General features: G+C 38.5%; 1 protein-coding gene across 1 annotated transcript in view; it reads left to right on the top strand.

Moving 5' to 3' along the window:
- Positions 1-22,638, top strand: part of LOC146318482 (voltage-gated inwardly rectifying potassium channel KCNH6-like) — an 81,066-nt gene that overhangs the window by 47,075 nt on the left and 11,353 nt on the right. The window contains exons 7-12 of the mRNA XM_084733227.1: positions 7,775-7,947; positions 8,977-9,115; positions 10,714-10,851; positions 11,078-11,232; positions 12,620-12,861; positions 22,320-22,519. Coding sequence (XP_084589353.1) covers positions 7,775-7,947; positions 8,977-9,115; positions 10,714-10,851; positions 11,078-11,232; positions 12,620-12,861; positions 22,320-22,519 — 1,047 coding nt within the window. The remainder of the gene's footprint in view (positions 1-7,774; positions 7,948-8,976; positions 9,116-10,713; positions 10,852-11,077; positions 11,233-12,619; positions 12,862-22,319; positions 22,520-22,638) is intronic.

Consider the following 22,638-nt stretch of genomic DNA (forward strand, 5'->3'; position numbering starts at 1 on the left):
ACCATTTGCACACCGTCACACCACACGCACCCAGTTCAGACAGTGTGCATGTGAACAAGAACATGGCTCCAAGCTAAGGATCTACAGTGAAGATTCAGGCTAAAAACATTTTCTTGTCATGTTGTGTCTTAAGGAGACTTGGATTACAATAGAGGAGCAGTATGGAGGCATTATGTTTTTATTCTGTTGCTTTTGTACATTTGAAAACTGGTCACCATTCACTTCAGTTGTTTAGGAGATTTTGCATCACTGTTTTGTTGTGAAACTCCAGCAGTGTTTTGCAGACTAACAAATTGGCATAAGGGTGAGTAGATAATGATTGAATTTTCATTTTTCAGTGAAGTGTCCCTTTAATATATCACCTAAGAAAACACACCACTGAAATATATGAAAAAAATAGGGGAAAACCTTAAACAGAGGTTGTTTGAAAGTGTTTGATAATTGGAGTCGGAGTGTCACACAATATTTATGTTCCAGCTCCATGACTGGAGAACAGGACAGCATCTCCCTCAGTGATTCCTAAACTCTCATCTATTTCAGTTGGAGGGCACTGAGGTACATGGAGATACGTGCGTTCTGGGGTTCATTCTGGACTACATGATTAATGAGGGGGCACCCGCTGATGACCGTATAGTTAATTTGCCATGGCCAGGAGCATTTAGGTGACATTACTGATGTCCTCTGATTCTATGTAAGGACAATTGAATACTTCAGTAATACTCTGACAGTGGTGCTGAGGCAGTCTCAATATTTAAATACAGTAACTGTGAAATTAGGTTTTACATTTTCCTTTTCTTCAATTTAAATCTAGATTGATCAGCTATCCCATTTTAGGCTATTTATATTTTTTTACTTTAACTTTTCTCTTTATTCGGTCCTCATTTTTTCTCTACACCCCTTCTTATTCATTGTTTCTTCTTCCTAATTACACATTGAGAATATTCTGTGGGATAAAGCTTTGATGAGAAATGTTTCAGCGAGTAGTTTGATGTGTGAGGACGTGTGTGTGTGTGTGTGTGTGTGTGTGAGAGAGAGAGAGAGAGAGAGAGAGAGAGAGAGAGAGAGAGAGAGAGAGAGGGTGTGTATGTGGATTGGATAGGTTATTGTTAGCTATAATTAGGAGGGCACATATGGAAGCTTGAGGCTTTGCAGTTGACCTTATCCAAAAATACCTAATTTAATTTACACCAGCAGAGTCACTTTACTTTACCATCACTGTCAGTTTAATGTAACACTGAATGTTACCACTGTAACTCTGGTTCTATGAGCAGACCTACCGAAGTCTAACAGCTGAGACTCCACAGGTCCACATCAAGTCAGAAAACTCAAACATGGACATGGGAAGCAGGGGTCCTGAGGGTGCTTGCAGCAGAAAGTGTGAGAGAGACAGAAGGAGCATGTGAGCATGGACTTCATTTGATCATGAAGTCTAATTCTGTGTTTATCAGTGTATGAACTACACTGCTATAAGGTTGTCAACAGCATCAAAGTAGCAGTACTTTTTCAAAACAGTACAATACTAACGGATGATAGTATCAAAAGTACCACAGCTGCAAAAAAAGAAGTAATTTGAGACCTCAGTTCAGTCTTTATTATTCTGCCTGAAATTTGATTTGCAGCAAAACCAGACAGTTGTGTGTGCCAAGGACTTTTTTTTTTTTTTTTTTTTTTTTGCTGTAGTATCAAAAGAGGTAGCGAGTATCATTTTTATACTGGTATTGTATAAAAGTTTAAAATTCTGGTATCATGACAGCTCTACAATGCTAACTGGAGTCTCTGTTAACAGTGAGGACCAGACAGATATAAGGGAGGAAAGGCAGGTTTCATTGCAGTATAAATGTCTTTTAAAGGACCAAACATTTCTTTTTGCATTTTTTATTACATTTGCTACAAATCATGCTTATTATGTTTATGTTCTCCCCATATTTGTGTGGTTTCTCTGGGGGCTCCGGCTTCCTACCCCAGTCAAAAGACGCACAGGCTAATTGGTGACTCTAAATTTGCCTGTAGGTCAACAGAAGAATTATTGAAAAAAAAAAAGTACTATAGATATCTGTGAGCTTGGCAGACACATCAATAAGGGTGGGGTGTAATGGATTGCATATAATGACTGGACATATTAAAAATGCATTTTTAGTCATTTAAACACTGAAGCATTTCAACAGATAGGTTAGTATGTGTATGTCACCTCTGACTTTTCCACCAGCATCACCAAGAGATTCATGTTTGTGTTGCTGAGTGAAACTTTTTGACAACTATTGGATGGACTGCACTTGTCAATCAGTTTCACTCAAAAACACAAATGTGAACCTCTTGGTGGTATGAGGGTTCAATGGTTAGCACTGTCCAGTCACAATAAGAGCGAATGACTTGTGATATATATAAATATAGAATATGTGTTCTTGTTGTAGACTTTAGATAGTAACCACTGCCTTAAAACTGCAGGTAACAAAAACATATAATTTGTCCTATAGAGTGCAAGTGCTGCAACACTGTATGTGATGGATGAGAGGAGAGGGAGGGAGAGAGAGAAATAAGGCGAGACAAAAAGGGGAGGAGAGAGAGCGGGTGAAGGGATGAGTGGATCAGTGCGTGGGGCTGAAAATGCTGAGGCGCACCACTGAAGAGATCATCAAAGACTAATCACAGACTAACAGAGACACAGGATGCGAGGAAGGATGAGATATTTATCTGTCTACAGATGACATCACTGATCCCAGAGACAGAAAGCAAGAACTTTTACTTCAACTGAAATAATCCTGAGAACTGTCTTACCTGCTGCAGGTGGAAGAGTTTTACCAACTGTGCACTTACTGATCATCTCTGGATCTACTTGGTTCAGGTCTTTGCAGCATCACTGGGAGAATGTTAGTAAATGATTCAGCTGTGATGTGTTGTGGATGTAATGAAGAAGTGCTGAAGGCAAACAGAAGGTCAGTCTGGCAGTGTGTGGTCGTAAACTGACCCATGGGAGCATTATTTGTCTCAATAAAAACCGTGAGAATACTATCATGTAATCTACAAATACAGGACTTCTAATATTTCTCAGCTTGAACTTCGCACCATGAAATAAGATCAAAGACCTTTTTTCAATTAAAAACATTGTGATATCCAAACTAAATCTTTATCCAAAAAAAAAAAATTAAATTTAGCTGACCCCAGCCCTGTTCCATTGTAAGTTTATCAACAACAGATAAAAACTGATGACAGCAACAAGGTGAAGGATACACTGACCTCCACCCGCAATATGTGGGTGGATAGAGTGACAAATTCTCAGCGATAAAGATGGAGGAAAGTGGAAAGAGAGCCAAAAAAGAGGAGAAAGGAAAGTGAGAGGCACAAACAGGGAGAGGACAGAGAAGACAGAGCAAGTGATTAAGAGGAGAAGAAAGAAGAGGAGCAACAACTACAAAACCCAAAGATAAAACAATTTGTACAGCAGTAACCTATAAAACATCTCAGCCAGAAGGAATAACAAAGACAAGATAAAAGCTGGACAGAGGTGAAGACAGACAGATTGAATTGCACTCCCAGCAGGTGCTGACCATGTCTTCAGTGAGTGGTGTGGACAGTAGTGTCTCTCAGGACGGTCTGTCAGGTTTGGGCAGTGATCACAGGAACACCAGAGTGAAGAGAGCTGTCCGCATCTCCTCACTAGTAGCTCATGAGGTGAGTGCAACTGTGTGTGTGTGTGTGTGTGTGTTTGTGTGTGTGTGTGTGTGTGTGTGTGTGTGTGTGTGTGTGTGTGTGTGTGTGTCACTATCATCTATCTCCGATACAGCTGATGTTGGGCAATTTAATTGATTCCATGCTTATCGCGGAGCTGATCAATATTACTTACACAAAGACATTCACCATAATTAATGCTAATCAGCACTGGTATGTTATAAACAATATAATTATTCTGGGATAGTCTAAATGTGGTTCAATATGGAGGATGGAGCCATAGTTACAGATGTTTTCAGTGGTTAGTTATCATCACTGCACTGCAGCAAAGTATATTTATTCCTTCAGCACAATCCATACAATACTGGAGTAATGGAAACTGTCATATTCATTCACTTTTTAAATGAAAACTATGATCACCATCACTTCTAGTGTTATAAAAAGAATGTTCTGATCATGTTAACAGCTGAAATCCCCAGGTGAGATTACAATAATAAAATAGTCTCTTCAAGCAGTAAGTCTAAAGATGCTTTGTGAATATTTTTCCTTTTACTGAGGATCATCTTCACCTCTGAGTCCTCTCTATCCATCACGCTGCTCTTGCCCCCTGCTTGCCCTGGGTGCTGCAGATGTGTAGCACCTTCCCCTGTCTGGAGTGCATATCTGCTGCTGATTAATTACACTGTTCACAATTCTGTCCCCAGAGTCTGTGTGTATAGATTTCAGCTGGTATACCACTGTGGAGCACAGCCCCACTTTCATGTTGGTATGAAGACAGAGGTGCATACATTCATCTATAATGAATGCTGTGTTTTGTTGCACAAATAATTAGATTTCCATAGCAAGTAATTCTTAGGTAAAGAACCCAGAACTTCTCAGAGGAAGTCCAGTTGAGGAATGTGGCTACTTGTCTTTGATTATAAAAGAGAACTTCATCATCTTTATATAGATTATTTTTAGTACAAGATGGACAAATTAGGACCAAAACAAAACCAAAACAGGCTTCACAACCTGTCTAAATGTGTTTACTTTGGTCTAATTGTAATATGAAGTATAAATTATTTAAAAAATGGCCACAATCTTGGTGAGATATAAGTTAACCTTTGAACATCAATGTGGCCAAAGCGAGCCTGACCGCCTCCAAGCAGCCTGTGGTGAGGTCTTGCCAGCCATGGCTAACCCATGATAAGCTTCCTTTCTCCCCCATGAGCAAGCAAATGTTGTGATACTGAGCTTTGCAGGAGAGCAAAGAAAAAGAAGTTTCTTTAAGTTACTTTATGTTCAGCTCTCAGTACTTTTCTAGCTTTTAACAGAATCTTTATGTATTGAAGTTTATTTTCTCTCGCGTCGCTGTTTGTACTTTCTGATATCTGCTTTATTTTACTATTTCATATTCACTCTCAGCTGTGTCCAAGTCGTGTTAAGTTACTGCTGATGAAACCCCAGAATAAAAACATTTCCTGCTTCATAATAAAATAACAAGACAACATGGGACTTTTATTGTGAAGAATTTAAGGAAACTGTGTGTTTATCCCAGAGATATATATGAACAGTTTATCCATCGCTTTACAGCCACTGGACTTGAGCCTCCTCAAGTTCGTCTTCAGGTAAAAGACACACCCTTAAGTGTGTAGCGCTGTTGTAATGGAAATGCAAGCCCCCAATCTGCTGGACTGAGTCAAACTGAGTTGAGCCAGGCCAGCTCATGTGTATGGAAAAGAGCCATTTGTGAGCATTGAAGTCAGGAGATGGTATCATCAGCATAAAAATGGATATTGCAGTGTTGAGTTAGTAAACGTTATTTTGTATAGAGTAAATAGCAGACGGGCAATATTAATCCTTTAGGAACACCTTTACCGGCCATGTGGGGGCCTGATTTGAAACCACCTACATGAACTGTCTCTACTCCATCTGATTTGAACTAGTTGTACAACTGCAAGCAACATCATCAAAACCAATGGAGAGAAGCTATTTTACCATAATATTCTTATCAACATTATCATAAGGCATAGATCGATCTACATTGAATGTAACACAGTGTTACTTTTACTGTCATACACATTTAGAGATGCAGGTGCAGCAGTTTTAAAACACGGTCATAGCTGAATACAGTATGTGATGGATTTTATATATCGCTCTCTCCTGAGAGTATGTTTCTTTGAATTTGTAACCAGGAAACCAATTGAGGCCAAACCCTACTTGTGTCATGATAATTTAGTGGCAGACACTGCTATATGAAGCAGAAGGAGAAAAGACTTTGCAGTGCACATGGAGCACTGCCCATATCTCATCTCAACTATACACTGATGATGAAGTGAGGTTATTAAAACTGTACTGACCTGTCACCCTATCCATCTATGTTCCACTCACTGGCTCAGCTAATTAGGAAATACTGAGGTCATTAGTCTCCCCTTAGTAGCCCCTTACCTGATCCCCTGAAAAGGATAAAGGGTAAGAAAGGATAATTCCAGATCTTCCATTTGCCATCACTCCCATAGGTTCTGACAACCGTTTACTCAGCACATTCATAGTTCAGGTGTGGAGATGTAGTGACACAGCAGTGTAACAGTCTGACCAAGACACCTGTCAAGTCAAGAGACTGAAGCACTTTGAGAGAATGAACTGTTTTTATCTGATTTTATTCCTATTTATTAGTTTATTATGATGCTTATATTTTATTACAATGTTTACTATTTTATAGATGTTTCTATTGCACTGCATTCACTGATCAAGAAACGAAATTTCGTTCTCTTGTGTATGTAAATGCACAGTGAAAATGACAATAAAATCCTTGAATCCTTGAATCCTAAACCAAACTGGAATGTGCAGTAGCTGCAGCAGATGATTCATGACAGTAAATGTTGTAGTTTCCTCTGTAGTCCCAAACCAATTCATGAGCTCTCCTCAATGAAGCAGATAGATACTGCTTCACTAGAGGTTAACTCTGAGTCAGTGACTGAGGATGTTTCCAGTTGGAAGAACTGATGCCACCCAAAAGCACTTCAGTACTTTACAGTTTTCCAGATCTAATCTGAACTGATGATGCAGGCTTAATTTTCAGGATGTGGCTCCATCAGGGGCTTCAAACTCAAGTTAGCTTGGGGCCACTGATTGAATTGTTACCTCAAAGAGAGGCCACTTCAACCTTCAAGTACTGCAAGAGAGCTCAATATTTCTGAAAATGTCATCTTTTGTTTCCATTAATAATTAACCATTTAATAAACAAGCGAGCTGAGCAATGTTGCTTTTGTCTGTGCTTTCATCACACACCATGTTGTAAAAACTGACACTTTGTCAGGCTGTTGGGAGGGGGAAGGAGGGCCAGAAGTGGGCACCCCAGAAGGAGTACCCATGAAGAGGTAGAACCCTACTGAGTATGTATTGGAAATGAAAAGCTAACCTGTGTCTAGACCTGCACCCACCCACTCCACTGAGTTGGCTGAATATATGCTGAATATGGAAATGAAGTGTAGCGAGTTGATTCACTGTCTTATCAGGCTGGTGCAAAGCAAGACTCCTGCCAAAGTATTTTGAGCCCAACCCATAGGGTGTGTTCCTGTAAACCTGGTGGATGTAATTTTGGGAGAATGTTGTTAGTTTCTGCGGTAGAATTCCAAACAACTGGGGTCTATGGAGCACTGAAGCTCTTTTGGGAGGTTCTAGGTGGAATTAGTGATTTAATCGTGCCTGAAAATTTGAGCCTGTCAAGGCCTAATGCCGACAAATTTTAGTCCAAAAACAACCTGGGCCTGACCCTCATTAGCATATTTCAGCAGGAAATGGAATTTTCAATGACTAAATTGGGAAGAAAATTAAAATAAGTAAATAAATAAAGATAAACAAACAAACAAACAAACAAATAAATAAATATAGTAACAACTAAACCTGACGTGAGCCTGTGAAATATGTGACAAATAAGGCCTGACTCAACCCGACCCGTTCGGGTACAGATCTCAAGCTCTAGGTGGAATATCCTACAAACAGACAATTTACTTTCATTTGTCACCCAGCTGTAGTTCCTATCTGCTGCCTTGTGGGGCTGCATGCAGCTGTAAATAAGGATGACAGAGTGGATGAACAGACTAATAGATCTCTCTGTCTCCTCTAGGTGCTGTCTCTGGGTGCTGATGTGTTACCGGAGTACAAGCTGCAGACTCCCAGGATCCAGAAGTGGACAATCCTTCACTACAGTCCATTCAAAGCTGTGTGGGACTGGGTCATTCTGCTCTTAGTGATCTATACTGCCATATTCACTCCTTATTCTGCAACATTTCTACTCAGGTTGGTGGAGACTCACACAGCACCGATGATCCTCTGACCTGCATTAGTTTATTTTGAAGATATAAGGTTTCCATGCTGTTCTCTAAACTACTGCTAGATGTAACAGGACTGATGAAGATGGATACTTTTAACTAGCTCTCATGGTGACATGTCTACATGGAGCTTTTGTTTGGATCTCAACATCTCAGCAGAGACATGAGTGACATAAGTCACTTCACTTTTTACGAGCTCTAGATCAGAACATTCTTTGGTTCCTTTTATTTAGGTTCTTATTTTAAACTGGAGTGAATATTTGCTGAATGCTCTTTTTAGAAAACTGATTGAGTAATTATTTAGATGAAGGTCAATAAGATGTGGTGATCTGGAGTAGCCTTTAGTTTATGGTATAACAAATCAAGGAGTGTGAGTTCATGCAGTAGTTTTGACAGTTGTGAATAGGTTAGGTCATTACACAGAGCTCAGAAAAAGTAAGCCACAAAATTTTTTTCAATATTTTTTCAGCTTACAGACACAGTTCATGTCTACAGTAATAAAGTAGAGATAGAAATCCTCAGGACGGCACATTCAGTTTAGTGAGAAATATTAGCCCAGTCTGTGTATTTGTTCACCGTCCAATTTTGCCCCAGTATGGCTGCCCTGTTGCCATTTTAACAGCAACGGTCCAAAGTGGCGTCTATATATATATATAAATCCATTTGTCCTATAGGTGGTACTATATATATATATATGTGGTTTCTGGCCCAACAAGGCTTAAAGAATACCAGAATTTTTTATATATCCACTACATTAGACTTAGACTATGGTCTAATCTGCAAACATTGTTTTAATTTAGGAAGCTGACTTTATAAACATGTCAATTGAGGGAGCAAGTCTAGAAAGTTCCTTGTTGTCCCTCAAATACATCATATGTTTTTAATGTTGTGGTCCAAATATTTTGTACTATTGTTGCCATTTGTGTGTTTTTTTCATTGTTTTTTGTCTCTCCTTGAATCAAACCCATGTGTTAATTTATTGATGTGTTTCCTTCAGTGACCAGGAGGAGGCAGCCATGCAGACCTGTGGTTACTCATGTTCCCCCCTCAATGTGGTGGATCTTATAGTGGACATCATGTTCATTGTTGACATCATCATCAACTTCAGAACCACATATGTTAACTCCAATGATGAGGTGAACTGATCTGATTAACTGACAGATCTACTAACTTACCTTCTATGTGTGAATGAATGAAAAAAATATTCACTGACTTGAGTTTCAGCGGTCTGAAACAAATGATGTGCTCATCAGAGTGCTGTCATAAATTCTAATAATCCAGACTGAAACTGCAGCTCACCACCATGTACAGTTCCTTTTTTTCACAAGTGGGTCCCCCATCTCAAGAAGCAGCTTTGTTTATTTGTACAAAAAGAGGTTCCATTCTTCCCCTTTTCTCCTTAGTTAGCTGTGCCCCTTGTGCAGACTGTTCCATAAGATGTACATAGGTGTTTTCAAATAGATTGATCAGTTGATTATTTTATTATTTTCTAATTGCATGATTGCAGATCTTGAAGTTTTTTTTTAAAAAAAAAAAAAGGTTTGTACAGTATCCTCTGTAATATGCACATAATTAAATTAATTATAGTTAGTTATAATTGTGATCTGTGCAAAATAAAATGGCTTAATTTTGGCTATGCAACTCTTTCCAATGAGGAAAAATGGTAGCACACTAAACACTGTTAAGTGGTTATTTTATTTTGAAAGGAACCACAAACAAAAGTAACTTTATTAAATCCCCAGTTTGCCATACTTTGGAATGACTAATTTGATACTAATCAGTATGGTGGACTAAAATTTGACACTGTACATGCCACTAAAGTGTTAATGCTAATGAAATAACAACAAGAACCTGTACCACAAAATACTAAATAGCAAAATAATAACACACACACACACACACACACACAAACACACACACACACAAAAAAAAAAAAAAAAAAAAAAATCCTCTCACCAGAGTTATCAAAGTACAGTGGGTTGGGGTGTTGGAACTGACTCACTAATTTATAGCTGTTTTTTAGCCACAATTCCATGTAATTATTAGAAGGTAGGTGACCTCACTTAATGTGAATTATAAGCATTAAAATAATCTTTTTTTTCCAGAGGTCTTTATTAACACCATGACTGAGACTCTACAGGCACACACCATTTATTCAGTAGCATCATTAACTAACATGTGATGAAGTAGCTAACACAGTCATACATGCACTGACTGGCCTGGGACTCTTCCTTTCACCAATGAAGGTAAAGTGATATCTGCACTTCATACAGATGAGCAGGACAGATGAAAGGAGCATAAACAAAAACTTCAATAACTGGTGTGTTTATGTGCAAACTATCAGCTTTTATTAAATATATATTTTTAATCACATAATTTATTTAGAATAAATTTTATTGGGGGACAGCTTCATGTTTGTCAGAAAGTTGGGGTGGACCCCTCTGTCCTCTATGGGATCCCTCTGTCCTCCCAACACTCTGGCATGAACACTGTTTTATTTTTAAAACTCTTTCATTCTTTCATCTTTCTTTATATTTTTTCTACTATATTCATCATTATGCACCAAAATACCAAGGCGGATTCCTTGAGCATGAAAACCTTTTTTGCAATACTGTAAATCTGATTCTCTATTGTCATCTAACAAGGTTGTAGGGTTTGAGGTTCTCTCTCTCAAAATACAGTTATTAAAATTTGTTGATCCATGCGGCTGACTGTTTGTCTGTTGTCTTGTCAGGTGGTGAGCCAGTCCTCTCGTATTGCAGTCCACTACTTCAAAGGGTGGTTCCTCATCGACATGGTGGCAGCCATTCCCTTTGACCTCCTCATCTACCGCTCAGGAGAGGAGGTGGTTAGGGGAGGTGGAGAGGGAGAGGTAGGGAGGAGGGAGGGCAAGAGAAAGATGAGGGTGGGGTAAAAGGTAGAGGTTTGGGGCAAAAGGAAGGAAAGGCAGGAAAACAAGAGCAAAAGAGAAAGAGGAGAAAGAACAACTGGCCACTGGCTCTAATAATATACAGTATATCCTGTATACTGTATATATTGTATTTTTCTTTTAATCAAATCACACAGTCATATTGCTGCTCCGTGTCTCCTCCCAACAGACCACCACACTGATTGGCTTACTGAAGACTGCTCGCTTATTGCGATTGGTTCGTGTAGCCAGGAAGTTGGACCGTTACTCAGAGTATGGAGCAGCTGTCCTCTTCCTTCTTATGTGCACCTTTGCCCTCATCGCTCACTGGCTGGCCTGCATCTGGTACATTACTCTACTGTATTTCTCAGTATTCGGAACTCAGATCCAAGCTTTATTACTGTAAGAACATATGTCAGGGAGAACATGGCTTATATAGCAAGCCAAACATACATTCACCATTGACGTAGTATAAAAATAAAAAGTAGTGTATATTAGTAGGTAGTGGTAACATTGTAATGTAGTAAACACTGGGTTTAATGAAAACATTTTGATTTTTGCAACTCTTGGCACTAAGAGAAAGAGAGAAAGTCTGTAGATCTAAGAAATTTGTCACAACTATGAATCTGATCATGATCACTTTGTGAGGCTGTGATTTATTCATTCTGGTTATGTATTCAATATTGCATAAAGTTTTGTAGGGTAAAGCTGTGGACGAAAAAACACAGTTTTACTGCAGTAAGAACCAGGTCACTTTTTTTGTGTGTGATATTTTTTCTTACATTGTAGTTTTTTAATAATATGAATTGGAGCTGAAACCTGCAATGTTCATCTGTAATTCTCTGTATTGGTCCAGTAGTATGTGTTCTTAAAGTGTATTGAAGTAGAATATCACATGGCATGGTTAAGTTATATTTGAATAAAAAAAAGAAAGAAATTAGGAATGCAGTTGCAAGAAGAATACTTTATATCCATCTACTCAATTACTTTATTCTGTCTGAAAAAAAAATATATTTTTTTTTTCCTGTTTTAAAGTGTGTATAAAATAAAGTATAATAAAATTTTATTTTATTTCTGTTTTTGAGATTTCTTTATAGATAGGTAGGGGAATAGGAATCCAGACAGACAGACAGACAGAAATACTATTAAATCTGCTTTGATAACCATGGCCACTAGATGGCACTGTATGACCTGAGCATGTTAAATCAAAGGGTCAATCAGGGGAACAAGAGCATCATTATCTCCCTGGGGATTAATGCAAGACACCTCACACACTGTAGGAAACACTATTTATGTTAATTTTGTCACTCTGACAGTTTTTCTGTTTTTGTGTTTGTTTGTTTGTTTGTGTGTTTGTTTTGGGGGTTGCATTAAATAATTGAATGAATGGTTTGTACACAGACCCAAATGATTCACAGTAATAATAAATGCACCTTGCATTCTGGGCTTTCGGCGCATATTCATTTTGAAAGAACAACAACCAACTCCTGACTGACCAATTGTGTCATTTCATCATTCAGTCAGTAGGTCACAGATGATCATTCATGTTTATGGGGCTGACCCTACGTTGCTGCGGTCCAACCTAAAATACTTTGTGGTATGAAGTACCAATCAGATTGTAGAGGTTTCAGATACTTTTTTTTCTTTTATAAATGACAATAGATAAGAGCATTCTGTGCTTCATGTTGAAAGTGATTTTAATTCATTTGAAGTATTTGTCTCTCTGCCTTAGGTATGCCATCGGTAATGTGGAGCGGTCTACGTCAGCTGGGATTGGGTGGCTGGACACTCTGGCTGATGAGTTGGGGAAGCCCTACAATGACTCCGTCATCGGGTCAGGTCCTTCCATTAGAGATAAATACGTCACAGCTCTGTACTTCACCTTCAGCAGTCTGACCAGTGTAGGCTTTGGGAATGTCTCCCCAAATACCAACTCTGAGAAGATCTTCTCCATCTGCGTCATGCTTATTGGAGGTGAGTTCTACCTATCATGTCAGGGAAACATGGACAGCAGTTTGATTTGAAATAAGAACTCTTTCTGAAAGCAGCTCACCACTCATCATCAAACTTAAACAGTTTAGGTGAAAACGCTTTGAAATGATCCAAACAGCATTGATTGCACTGATAAAATCCCAGCGCTCACATATGTGTTACAGCGGTTACCAAATTATTTACAGATATATAAGTTGCTCATAATACATCATTGTTTCTATACACATTTGGAGGGGGAGGCAAGGTGATTGCAGTCTGTAATCTCATCACTATATGCCAGTAATTCCAGCCACTAATCCTTTAGGTCATAGGTTCTCAATTTTCTTGCAGCCAAGGACCCCTTACAAGAAAATATACGCAGGACTGAGGACTCCCTCATGTATGTCTCTTGGAGTACTGTGACCTAGCCTGTCTTTTTTTTTTTACACTACTTTTTAGTTATGTGAAAGAACACCACAACAGAAATGCTTTAGAAAGATATGAGAGATATTCAAATGTTTGCACCATGTAGAGAGAGGTGGTTTATACCATTAATGTGGCTGATTGGCAGGAGAAGGATTTATTTAATTAGAGTTAGATTAGATTGTTAGACTAGAATATAATTCATGAACTATTTTAAATTTAAAATTAAAATATTATTAATTTAACTATGAAGCCTTTAAACACATTATTATATATTATTATGTATATGCACTATTTATATACAAATTATTAATATTGTTTATATATGTGTATATATGTATATATGTATATACACACACGCACATATATATATATATATACAATGCTTAACAAATTTATTAGACTACCACCCAATGTAAGGTTTATGCCACAGCTGCCATAAATTAACAGCATTGGTAATTACCAAAACCATTTTTTATGTTTCTGTAATGGTTAATACATCAGTATGTAGAAGCTCTTTAACCAAAATGATATTTTTAATGTTAAAATATAATTATTATTGTTATCCATGAATTTTCAAATTTACTGTTTTACAAAAAAATCAGAAAACATAGTAAAGCACATTATTATTTCTTGATTAAGATGTCAAATTATAGTTATTTATTTGCATTCCTGAACAGAAAAATTAGTTTTAGTGGTTGAATGCTATGCTTGATTAATTTCTGACTTCTCAGAGAAGCCCAGTGAGCCAGCTCAAATTTGGGTACAAAAAGGTGAATTCAGTTTGAAATTCCTCATTCCTGTTCACAACGGTAAAACGTCGAGACTGCACTGAAAATGAAAGAGTACACATTAAAACACTTCATGATGCTGGATGATCTCTGAGACAAATAGGGAAAGACATGGAGTCAATTGCAGAGTCTGGTACTTACAAAATGCGCCCAGGAAGAGGCAGGAAATGAAAGTTAACTGAAGCAGATGTCAGACACCTGAAGATTTTAAGTACTGAGACAGAAGGAAAACCACTGCTGATCTTCAGGCAGAGACAAATGCTTCTAGATCAGAGTCAGAGAAAGTCTCCAGAATGACCACAAGCTGACGGAACAAGGTTTAAAGGGAAGACTAGCTGCTAAGAAAGCATTATTGAAGTCTGCAAACATCCAGAAACTCCTCAGATTTGCCAGGGAGCACAAACACTGGACTGTTGATGAAGGGAAGAAGGTACTTTGGATGGACCAAGTCCAAGTTTGAACTCTTCAGTCAGCATCGTCGTGTTCATGTCCGCAGAAAAGCTGGAAAACGTTTTGATGCCAGATGCATTGCACCCACAGTGAAACACGGTGGAGATTCCATTATGGTATGAGGTTCCATTTGTGGAAGCGGTGTGGGCAAATTAGTGAAAATCAACTGTATCATGAACAAGAACGTCTACCACAGCATCTTGGTGCATCATGGAATCCCTTCTGGACTGAATCTGATTGGTCGTGGGTTCATATTACAAACAAGAAAATGACCACAAGCATACTTCAAAGCTGTGCAGAGACTATTTGACCAAGAAAAACAAATCCGAAGTACTGGAACTGATGGACTGGCCAAGTCACAGTCCGGATTTCAATCCTATTGAACAAATTTGGGATTTAGTAGGTTCAAAGATTGATCGCACAAAAGTTTCATCTAAAGTAAGTCTGTGGGAACAGCTAGAAACTATTTGGAACTCAATAACAGAAAGAGACTGTCGAAAACTACATAAAAACAATGGAGGCAAGAATGCAAGCTGTTATCAAGGCCAAAGGAGGCCATACAAAATATTACGCTTTTTGGTTATTGTATGTGAAAAAAGACTGTTCATGTGTTTCAGTTTGTTATTTGCCAAATAAATAACAATAACATGTTTTTTTTGTATAACATGTTTTCAAGCATTAAATCTGAACAATAAAATTTCAACAAAGAAAATAAGTATAATATCCCCAACCCCGGCAAGAAAATGAATAAATAAATCAAATCGAATCAAATCAAATCAATATAAATAAGAAAAGAAAAAAAAAAAAAAAAAAAAAAAAAAAGGATAAATAAGGAAAATAACATAAAATCATAATCACAGCAGTTTATAATTTGCAAAAAGCTTCAAATCAATCAAAATCATGAGTTTCCAAGAAGTCCACGTAAGGGCTCCACAAACGAATAAAATCCTTGTCCTTCTTTTTCAAAATATAAGTCAGTCTCTCCAAGGCTAGACAGGCCGTCAGTTCTTTTGTCCACATTCCAACGGAAGGTATATCCACATTCTTCCATAAAAGTGCAATTATCCTTCTAGCTTGTAAAAGTCCAAAGTCAATAAGCAGGGATTTCTGCAAGGTTACAACAAAGTCCTCAGGATGTATTCCCAGTATACAAAGTTTGGGATGTAAAGGAACGGCCTTTCCAATTATGTGGCTTATACATTCAATCACGCTCTTCCAAAATTGCTGTAACTTTGTACACTCCCATAAACAATGAATTAATGTACCTTTTTCCTCTCTGCACTTCACACAGATATCTGGGATATTAGGGAACAACCTATTTAACCTGCTAGGTGTAAAATAGGTCCGCATTAACCATTTGTATTGTAATAACTTGAATTTTGTGTTAACAGACTGTGTCTGGGCTTTAAAACAGGCCATTTCCCAGTCTGCTTCATGAATGTCTTCCTTTATATCAATTTTCCATGCCTCTAACTTTTGGAGGGACGAATCTTTTGAATATCTTAACAATAACTCATAGAGCAAGGAAAATTGACCTCTGCCATTCATGTGGGATAAAGTTAATTCTTCAATTTTAGACAATGGAGGTATGGATAACAATTGTGTGTGTATGGATAAGATAAAGTGTTTCAGCTGTAAGAATTTAAAAAAATGTTTTTTTGGAAGTTTGTATTTCTCACAGAGCTGGATATATGACAACAGGTTGCCTTCTACATATAAATCTGAAATTTTTTCAACACCTTTATCGAACCACATCTTAAATCCACCATCTGCTCTTCCAGGTATAAAACAACTGTTGCCCCATATAGGGGAAAACTGTGACAATGCAGGTGTATCACCAACATGTTGGTGTGCAGAGTACCACACCGAGATGGTGTTTTTAAGAAAGGGATTCTTTGTCTGCTTAAGTAGCTTTTTAATACTTGCTGAATATAGATAAAGCTTAAGAGGGAGACCCGATGTTGATATCTGTTCTATTGATACCCAAGCTGGAAGGGGAGACACAGAAAAATAATACATTGCTGATCTTAACTGGGCAGCCCAGTAATACCATTTTAAGTTGGGGAGTTGAAGCCCCCCTCTTTCATATGGTAAGTATAATAACCTTAATTGGAGTCTGGCCTTTTTATTATTCCAGATGAATTTTCTCAACAAATCATTAATGTTGTGAAAAAAGGTGTTAGGTAGAGGCAGTGGAAGCGACTGAAAGAAATACAAAAATTTGGGTAAGACTAACATTTTAATTATGTTAATGCGACCAATCATAGATATGGGCATTTGGGTCCAACGGTTTAGCATGTCCCTCACTCTGTCCACCAGTGGGTCATAATTTAAAGAAACCAACTGTTTCATCTCAGGACTAATTTTAACCCCTAGGTACGTAAAACCTTCCTTAGTGGTTGTGAATGGTGTATCTACAATAGGCTGTAATCTTTCATTTTCATTTAAAAACATTAATGCTGACTTGGAATTGTTGATTTTATACCCTGAAATGTTTCCAAAAATTTTAATGAAATCCACTAATTGGGGAATACTATCTTTCAAATTCGTTGAGAAAAGTATTATATCATCTGCGTACAGAGATATTTTATGTTCACAACCACCGATCATTATACCAGAGATGCCTTCATGAACTCTTATAGCCATAGCCAGTGGCTCAATAGCCAATACAAATAGTAAAGGTGATAGGGGACACCCCTGTCTAGTTGATCTTTGGAGAATAAATGGTTTGGAAACATTATTATTAGTCAATATTTCAGCAGTTGGGTTTGCATACAAAAGCCGTATCTACTTAAAAAAACTTACACCAATTCCGAATCGTGGAAGCACATTAAAAAGATAGTCCCACTCTATCCTATCAAAGGCTTGACGCGCGTCTAAGGACAATACAGCTGTATCCTAAAACCGTACTTTTCATGCAATACATTCAAAACACGCCGAATATTGTGAAATCCATGTCTATTTTTTAACAAAACCATTTTGATCATTACAAACAAGGTATGGAAGGTGCAATTCTAGTCTTCTGGCCAAGGCCTTGCAAAGTATTTTAGTGTCACATCCCATCAAACTAATCGGCCTGAAAGAGGAGCACTCATTTGGGGGTTTGTTCGGCTTAAGAATTAAAGTTATTATTGCAAGTCTCAAAGATGGTGGAAGTATGCCTTTTGTGTACGATTCCTCATACATGGCCTGAAGTGGGACCAGAAGTTTTTCCCTAAAAGTCTTATAAAATTCGATAGGAAAACCATCCGGTCCTGGTGCTTTTCCACTCTGCATATTTTGAATGGCCTCTGCCAATTCCTTTATTGTTAGACTACAGTTTAATTTTTCTTGTTCACTTTCTGACCAAGTCTGAAATTCCAACTGATCTAAAAATGAATTTTGACTCTCTGAATCATCTTTGCACTCCGATGTATACAAAGACTCATAAAATTCCCTAAAACAATTGTTGATCTCCAGTGGGTCAGAGGTCAAGTTCCCCTTAGGTGTCATGATACTATTAATTGCCCTATCTGATTGTTTTTTCTTGAGTCACCAAGCCAATAACTTACCACATTTTTCTCCCTGATCATAATAGAATTTTTAAACCACATCAAACTTTTTGCAACTTTATCCATTGATAGCTTGTTATATTTGGCTCTCATAATTTGCAATTCCTTTACTCTCAAATGGTTGTAATTATTATACAAGTCTTGTTCCAACAACCTAATTTGGTTTTCCAATGTTTCCATTTCCATACGCCGTTGTTTAGCTTTAAAATTTGTATAACTAATAATTTCCCCACGCATATATGCCTTGAATGCCTCCCATCTCACGCATGCATCAGTCTGATCAAGATTTATTTCAAAATAATTATCAATGCGTCCTTCAGCAAATTTTATAAACTCTGCATCCTGTAGCAATTCGACTGGGAATCTCCATCTCCTGGAGCTGTGAGTAGATTTATTTATATGCAAATTTAATGATACAGCTGCATGATCACTTATAACAATGCTATCATACCAACATTCTTTAATTTTAGGTAAGAGTCCAGAAGAGACCAAATAATAATCAATGCGTGAGTGGGTTCCATATGTGCTTGAATAACAGGAGTATTCAATTTCATCTGGGTGCAGTTCCCTCCATACTTCAACCAAATTCAAATCTTTACACAACTGCAACAATATTCTCCTTGTCTGTGTATGAGTAGAGTCAAGGTGGGTTGAGCAGTCTTTTGTAGGCTCTAAAGTGCAGTTAAAATCACCACCCATAATATACATACCTTGCAAAGTAGACAGAGTGAGGAACAAGTTCTGAAAGAATATTGGATTATCATCATTTGGACCGTAAATGCAAACCAAATTCAATTTGAGTGTGGATAAGTTACCCTGAACAATGATGTATCTACCAGATTGATCACAAATAACATTAACAATTTGAAACAGTATGGATTTGTGTATAAGTATGAGCACGCCTCAGGCACGATTATTATATGGGGCATATAAGACCTGACCCGGCCATCTTTTTTGTAATCTATCAACTTCTGCAGCTCCTCAATGTGTCTCTTGCAAGAAAACTATTTGGGACTTAAGTTGCTTAATCCTATTCAAAACTTGCTTTATTTTAGCTATTTCTCTCAGCCCTCTGACATTCCAGCTTGTAATTTTTATTTGAGACATATTTGTGTTTTAATTTTTGTATAAGATGTAGTCCTGTCTGGTTGGAGAAGAAACCGAAAGATAAATAGAGGTACTGCTATTAAATGCACTGCTGAGATAAAAAGGTAAAGAAAAAAACAAACTATGAATGTAAAACATTATGCCAGATATCCCTCCCCATACCCCCCCCCCCTGTCCTAAGCACTTCCCCAACTGAAGTGCTATAAACCTAACCATTATTCCCCATGTTCCCAAAGTTCCAAGAAATAACTGGGGTACACTGATCCACATTTGCATGAGGAGCAGCTAATCTACGCGAACCCAAGTTTAACAGTGTGGAAGCTTAACCCATTATCAACCGTGCACAGCACATCTTTTAACAACATTTGTCTTCCCCGGATATTCAAAAAGGAGTAAATTAAACTATTGAAAAGAAAAGGACATTGGGTCTGTACCTTTACCAAATTATAGAGAAAAAAAAAATCCACTCAAATGAAACAAAAAAAACCCAAAAACAAATCCTATCTCTCCCTTCCTAACACATTTACCATTGTTTGAAGTCAGCTTTAAAAGCTGGAATGATGATGATAATACTTTCACTTAATCATAACGTCTTTTTCGAAATCAGAATGAGGGAGGAAAACGAAGAAGCACCAGACCCAGTTCACACTACATACACATTGTTCATTCTCAATATAAAATACATTTTACTTTCTCTTCAAAATAATTATTAGCGGGTCAACACTCACATCACTAGTCCTGTTAATCAATCCCCGTCACCGATGCCATCTATTCCAGAAAGCAGACAACAGACGTGTACAGTAAAGTTTATCCTTTAGGTTGAATTTCACGGTGAAATTTCTCTGCCTCCCGCGGTGAAGAGAAGAGGAGTACCTTCCCGTCATGGACCACTCTGATCTTGCAAGGATTAAGTTGAAATCCCCGGAATATTCCCATCTCCGTGAACAACTTTCTGGCTGTGCTGAACTCACGATGTCTCCGCATCGTTTCAGCCGAGAAATCCTGCACAAAGGTGATTTTTGCTCCGTCATGTAGGATGTTCTTCTGTGATGAGAGACGATAAACAGTTTCCCTGTCCTGAAATTTCCAAAAACGAATAAGGACTGCTCTGTGCTGGTTCAGCTTCGGTGGCGCCAGGGTGCGATGCACCCTCTCCAACACCGGGATCTGGTCTGGGCTGAGATCTAGCCACTTTGGCAACATTTCCCGAACAAAATCCAGTAGTGGACGGGTACCCTCGGCCCCTTCTCGCAAACCAAACACACGCAGGTTCTTCCTCCTGCTTCGGTTCTCTAAGTCGTCGGTCTTCGCCTCCAAGTATGTCAGCCGTTTCGCAGTTGAGGCTAATTCAGCCTGTGTTTTCTCAAGTTCCTCCTCCGTTAAAGCCACACGTTTCTCCGCTTCTTCGATGCGTTTAGTGTGTGCCGACACATCCTGTTTAACTTCAGCCAGTTTGCCCTCTAATGTTACTATCGCGTCTGTCACATCTCCAAGACGGTTATTTATACCGTCCAGTTTCAGCCCGAACTCCGAACGGAGAGACTTTAGCTCCGCTAGCACGTCAGCCATGTCGGCCATCTTGCTCACGTCCGCCCGCTCAGGTGTCGGGGCCTCCTTCGTCTTGTGAATAGCCGATTTGCGAGCTCGAGTGAAAATTTCACATTCCTTTGTCTTGTGAGACGCTGACATAACCGATACCTAGTGAAGTTCCAGGGTTTTAGGCCACAATCCGGGGAATAAGACGATTTTTGTGCACGGCTAACTAGAGCCTTCTTTCTAAGCTGCCATCTTCGTTAGGGTCACGTGACCACCTCAACAATAACATTTTTAGTTTTAAACAAGTTTTGGAAATATTTCTAAAATATTTATGTTTTCTCATCTTTATGGCAGGTGGTCTAATAAATTTGTTAAGCACTGTATGTAATATAAACATGTTATTTTTATATCATGATAAAAATGAATGAATCTGAAAACTTTTCACAGACCCCCTGGTAGAGTGCCATGGAGCCTTGGGGATCCCCATACCCCTATTTGAGCGACACAGCTTTAAAGGACAGTTCACCATAAAATCGAAGCTAAATTGGTATTGCAAGTGACATATCCCTAAACAGATCAATATTGATTTGATTCGAATTGTGAATCAAATCAAATGAGGACCATGTGAATCAAATCAAATCGATATGGGAAACCTGAATTGATACGCAACCCTATAAATGGATAAATAGCTCTACAGGCCAAGGAAAAAATATGTACAATGGTGGGGATGCTCCCATAGTTCAGTTGGTAGAGCATTTGCCCCATGTACTGAGTCTGTTGGTCCTCTGCAGTGGTCGCTAGTTCGATTCCCATTTGCTGCATGTCATTCCCCCTCTCTCTGCCCCCTTTCCTGTCATACCTTCAGCTGTCCCTATCAAAATAAAGGTAAAAGCCCAAAAAATAATCTTTGAAAAAAAATATGTATATTAGTTTGGTGATGAACTGTCTCTTTAAGTCACATGATATTAGCTTGTTCTATAGGGACAGCTAACTGGCCTATATGTCCTTATATCAACATCACTGTTCTGTACTCAGAATTGTCATTTCTGTTGACTCACCTGAAGTGATGCTGTCATGTTAACAGATCCAGTATTCTTGTCTGTGGTATTTGTGGAGACTGCAGGCAGCTACAGTATGTGGAGACATGTAGTTTGTGACAACTCTGTTGAATTGTTACAGGTGTCCATGGTTTGCAGTAGAGGTCAGCAAACACCACACAAGGATGGCAGATTAGAGCTGTCTGATACCAGTGGAGCTTGTATTTAGACATACACTGCCATTTATAAAGTCAAATTCTAAGAACTGTGTTCTGACTGACACACAAGGCCAAGGCCATCTCAAGCTCCGATTTAATGCAGTTTGTTACAGTCCTCCGCAACAGCAGTAATTAATCCAGAATTCTTCCTTATATTCCTTCTCAGGTGGTGCCATGATTATCTGTGTGTGCATGTGTGTGTGGGCTGGGGGAGCTCAGCTTTCCTCAGATACAAGTGGGGGGGCTCCAAGGAAAAAATGCTGGGAACCACTGCCCTGATGAACCACTAGAAGGTCAAACTTGTCATTTGAGCGAAAAGTAAATGATACAAGGTATCTCCTCCTCCAGCTCTGATGTATGCCAGTATCTTTGGTAATGTGTCAGCCATTATCCAGCGGCTGTACTCTGGTACGGCGCGCTACCATGCCCAGATGATGAGGGTTCGAGAGTTCATCCGCTTCCACCAGATCCCAAACCCTCTGAGACAGCGGCTGGAGGAGTACTTCCAACACGCATGGTCATACACTAATGGGATAGACATGAATGCTGTGAGTATGAGAGACTGTCAGGTGATCTAACACTGTCAGCCATCACCTCTTCACCTCATGTCACCTCTTAGACTCTCAACAGTAGAGCTGCAACTATTATTCAATAATTGATAATTAAT

The sequence above is a fragment of the Lutjanus erythropterus genome, chromosome 12, assembly GCF_056507025.1.
Source record: "Lutjanus erythropterus isolate fLutEry1 chromosome 12, fLutEry1.hap2, whole genome shotgun sequence".
Classification (NCBI taxonomy): Eukaryota; Metazoa; Chordata; class Actinopteri; order Lutjaniformes; family Lutjanidae; genus Lutjanus; species Lutjanus erythropterus.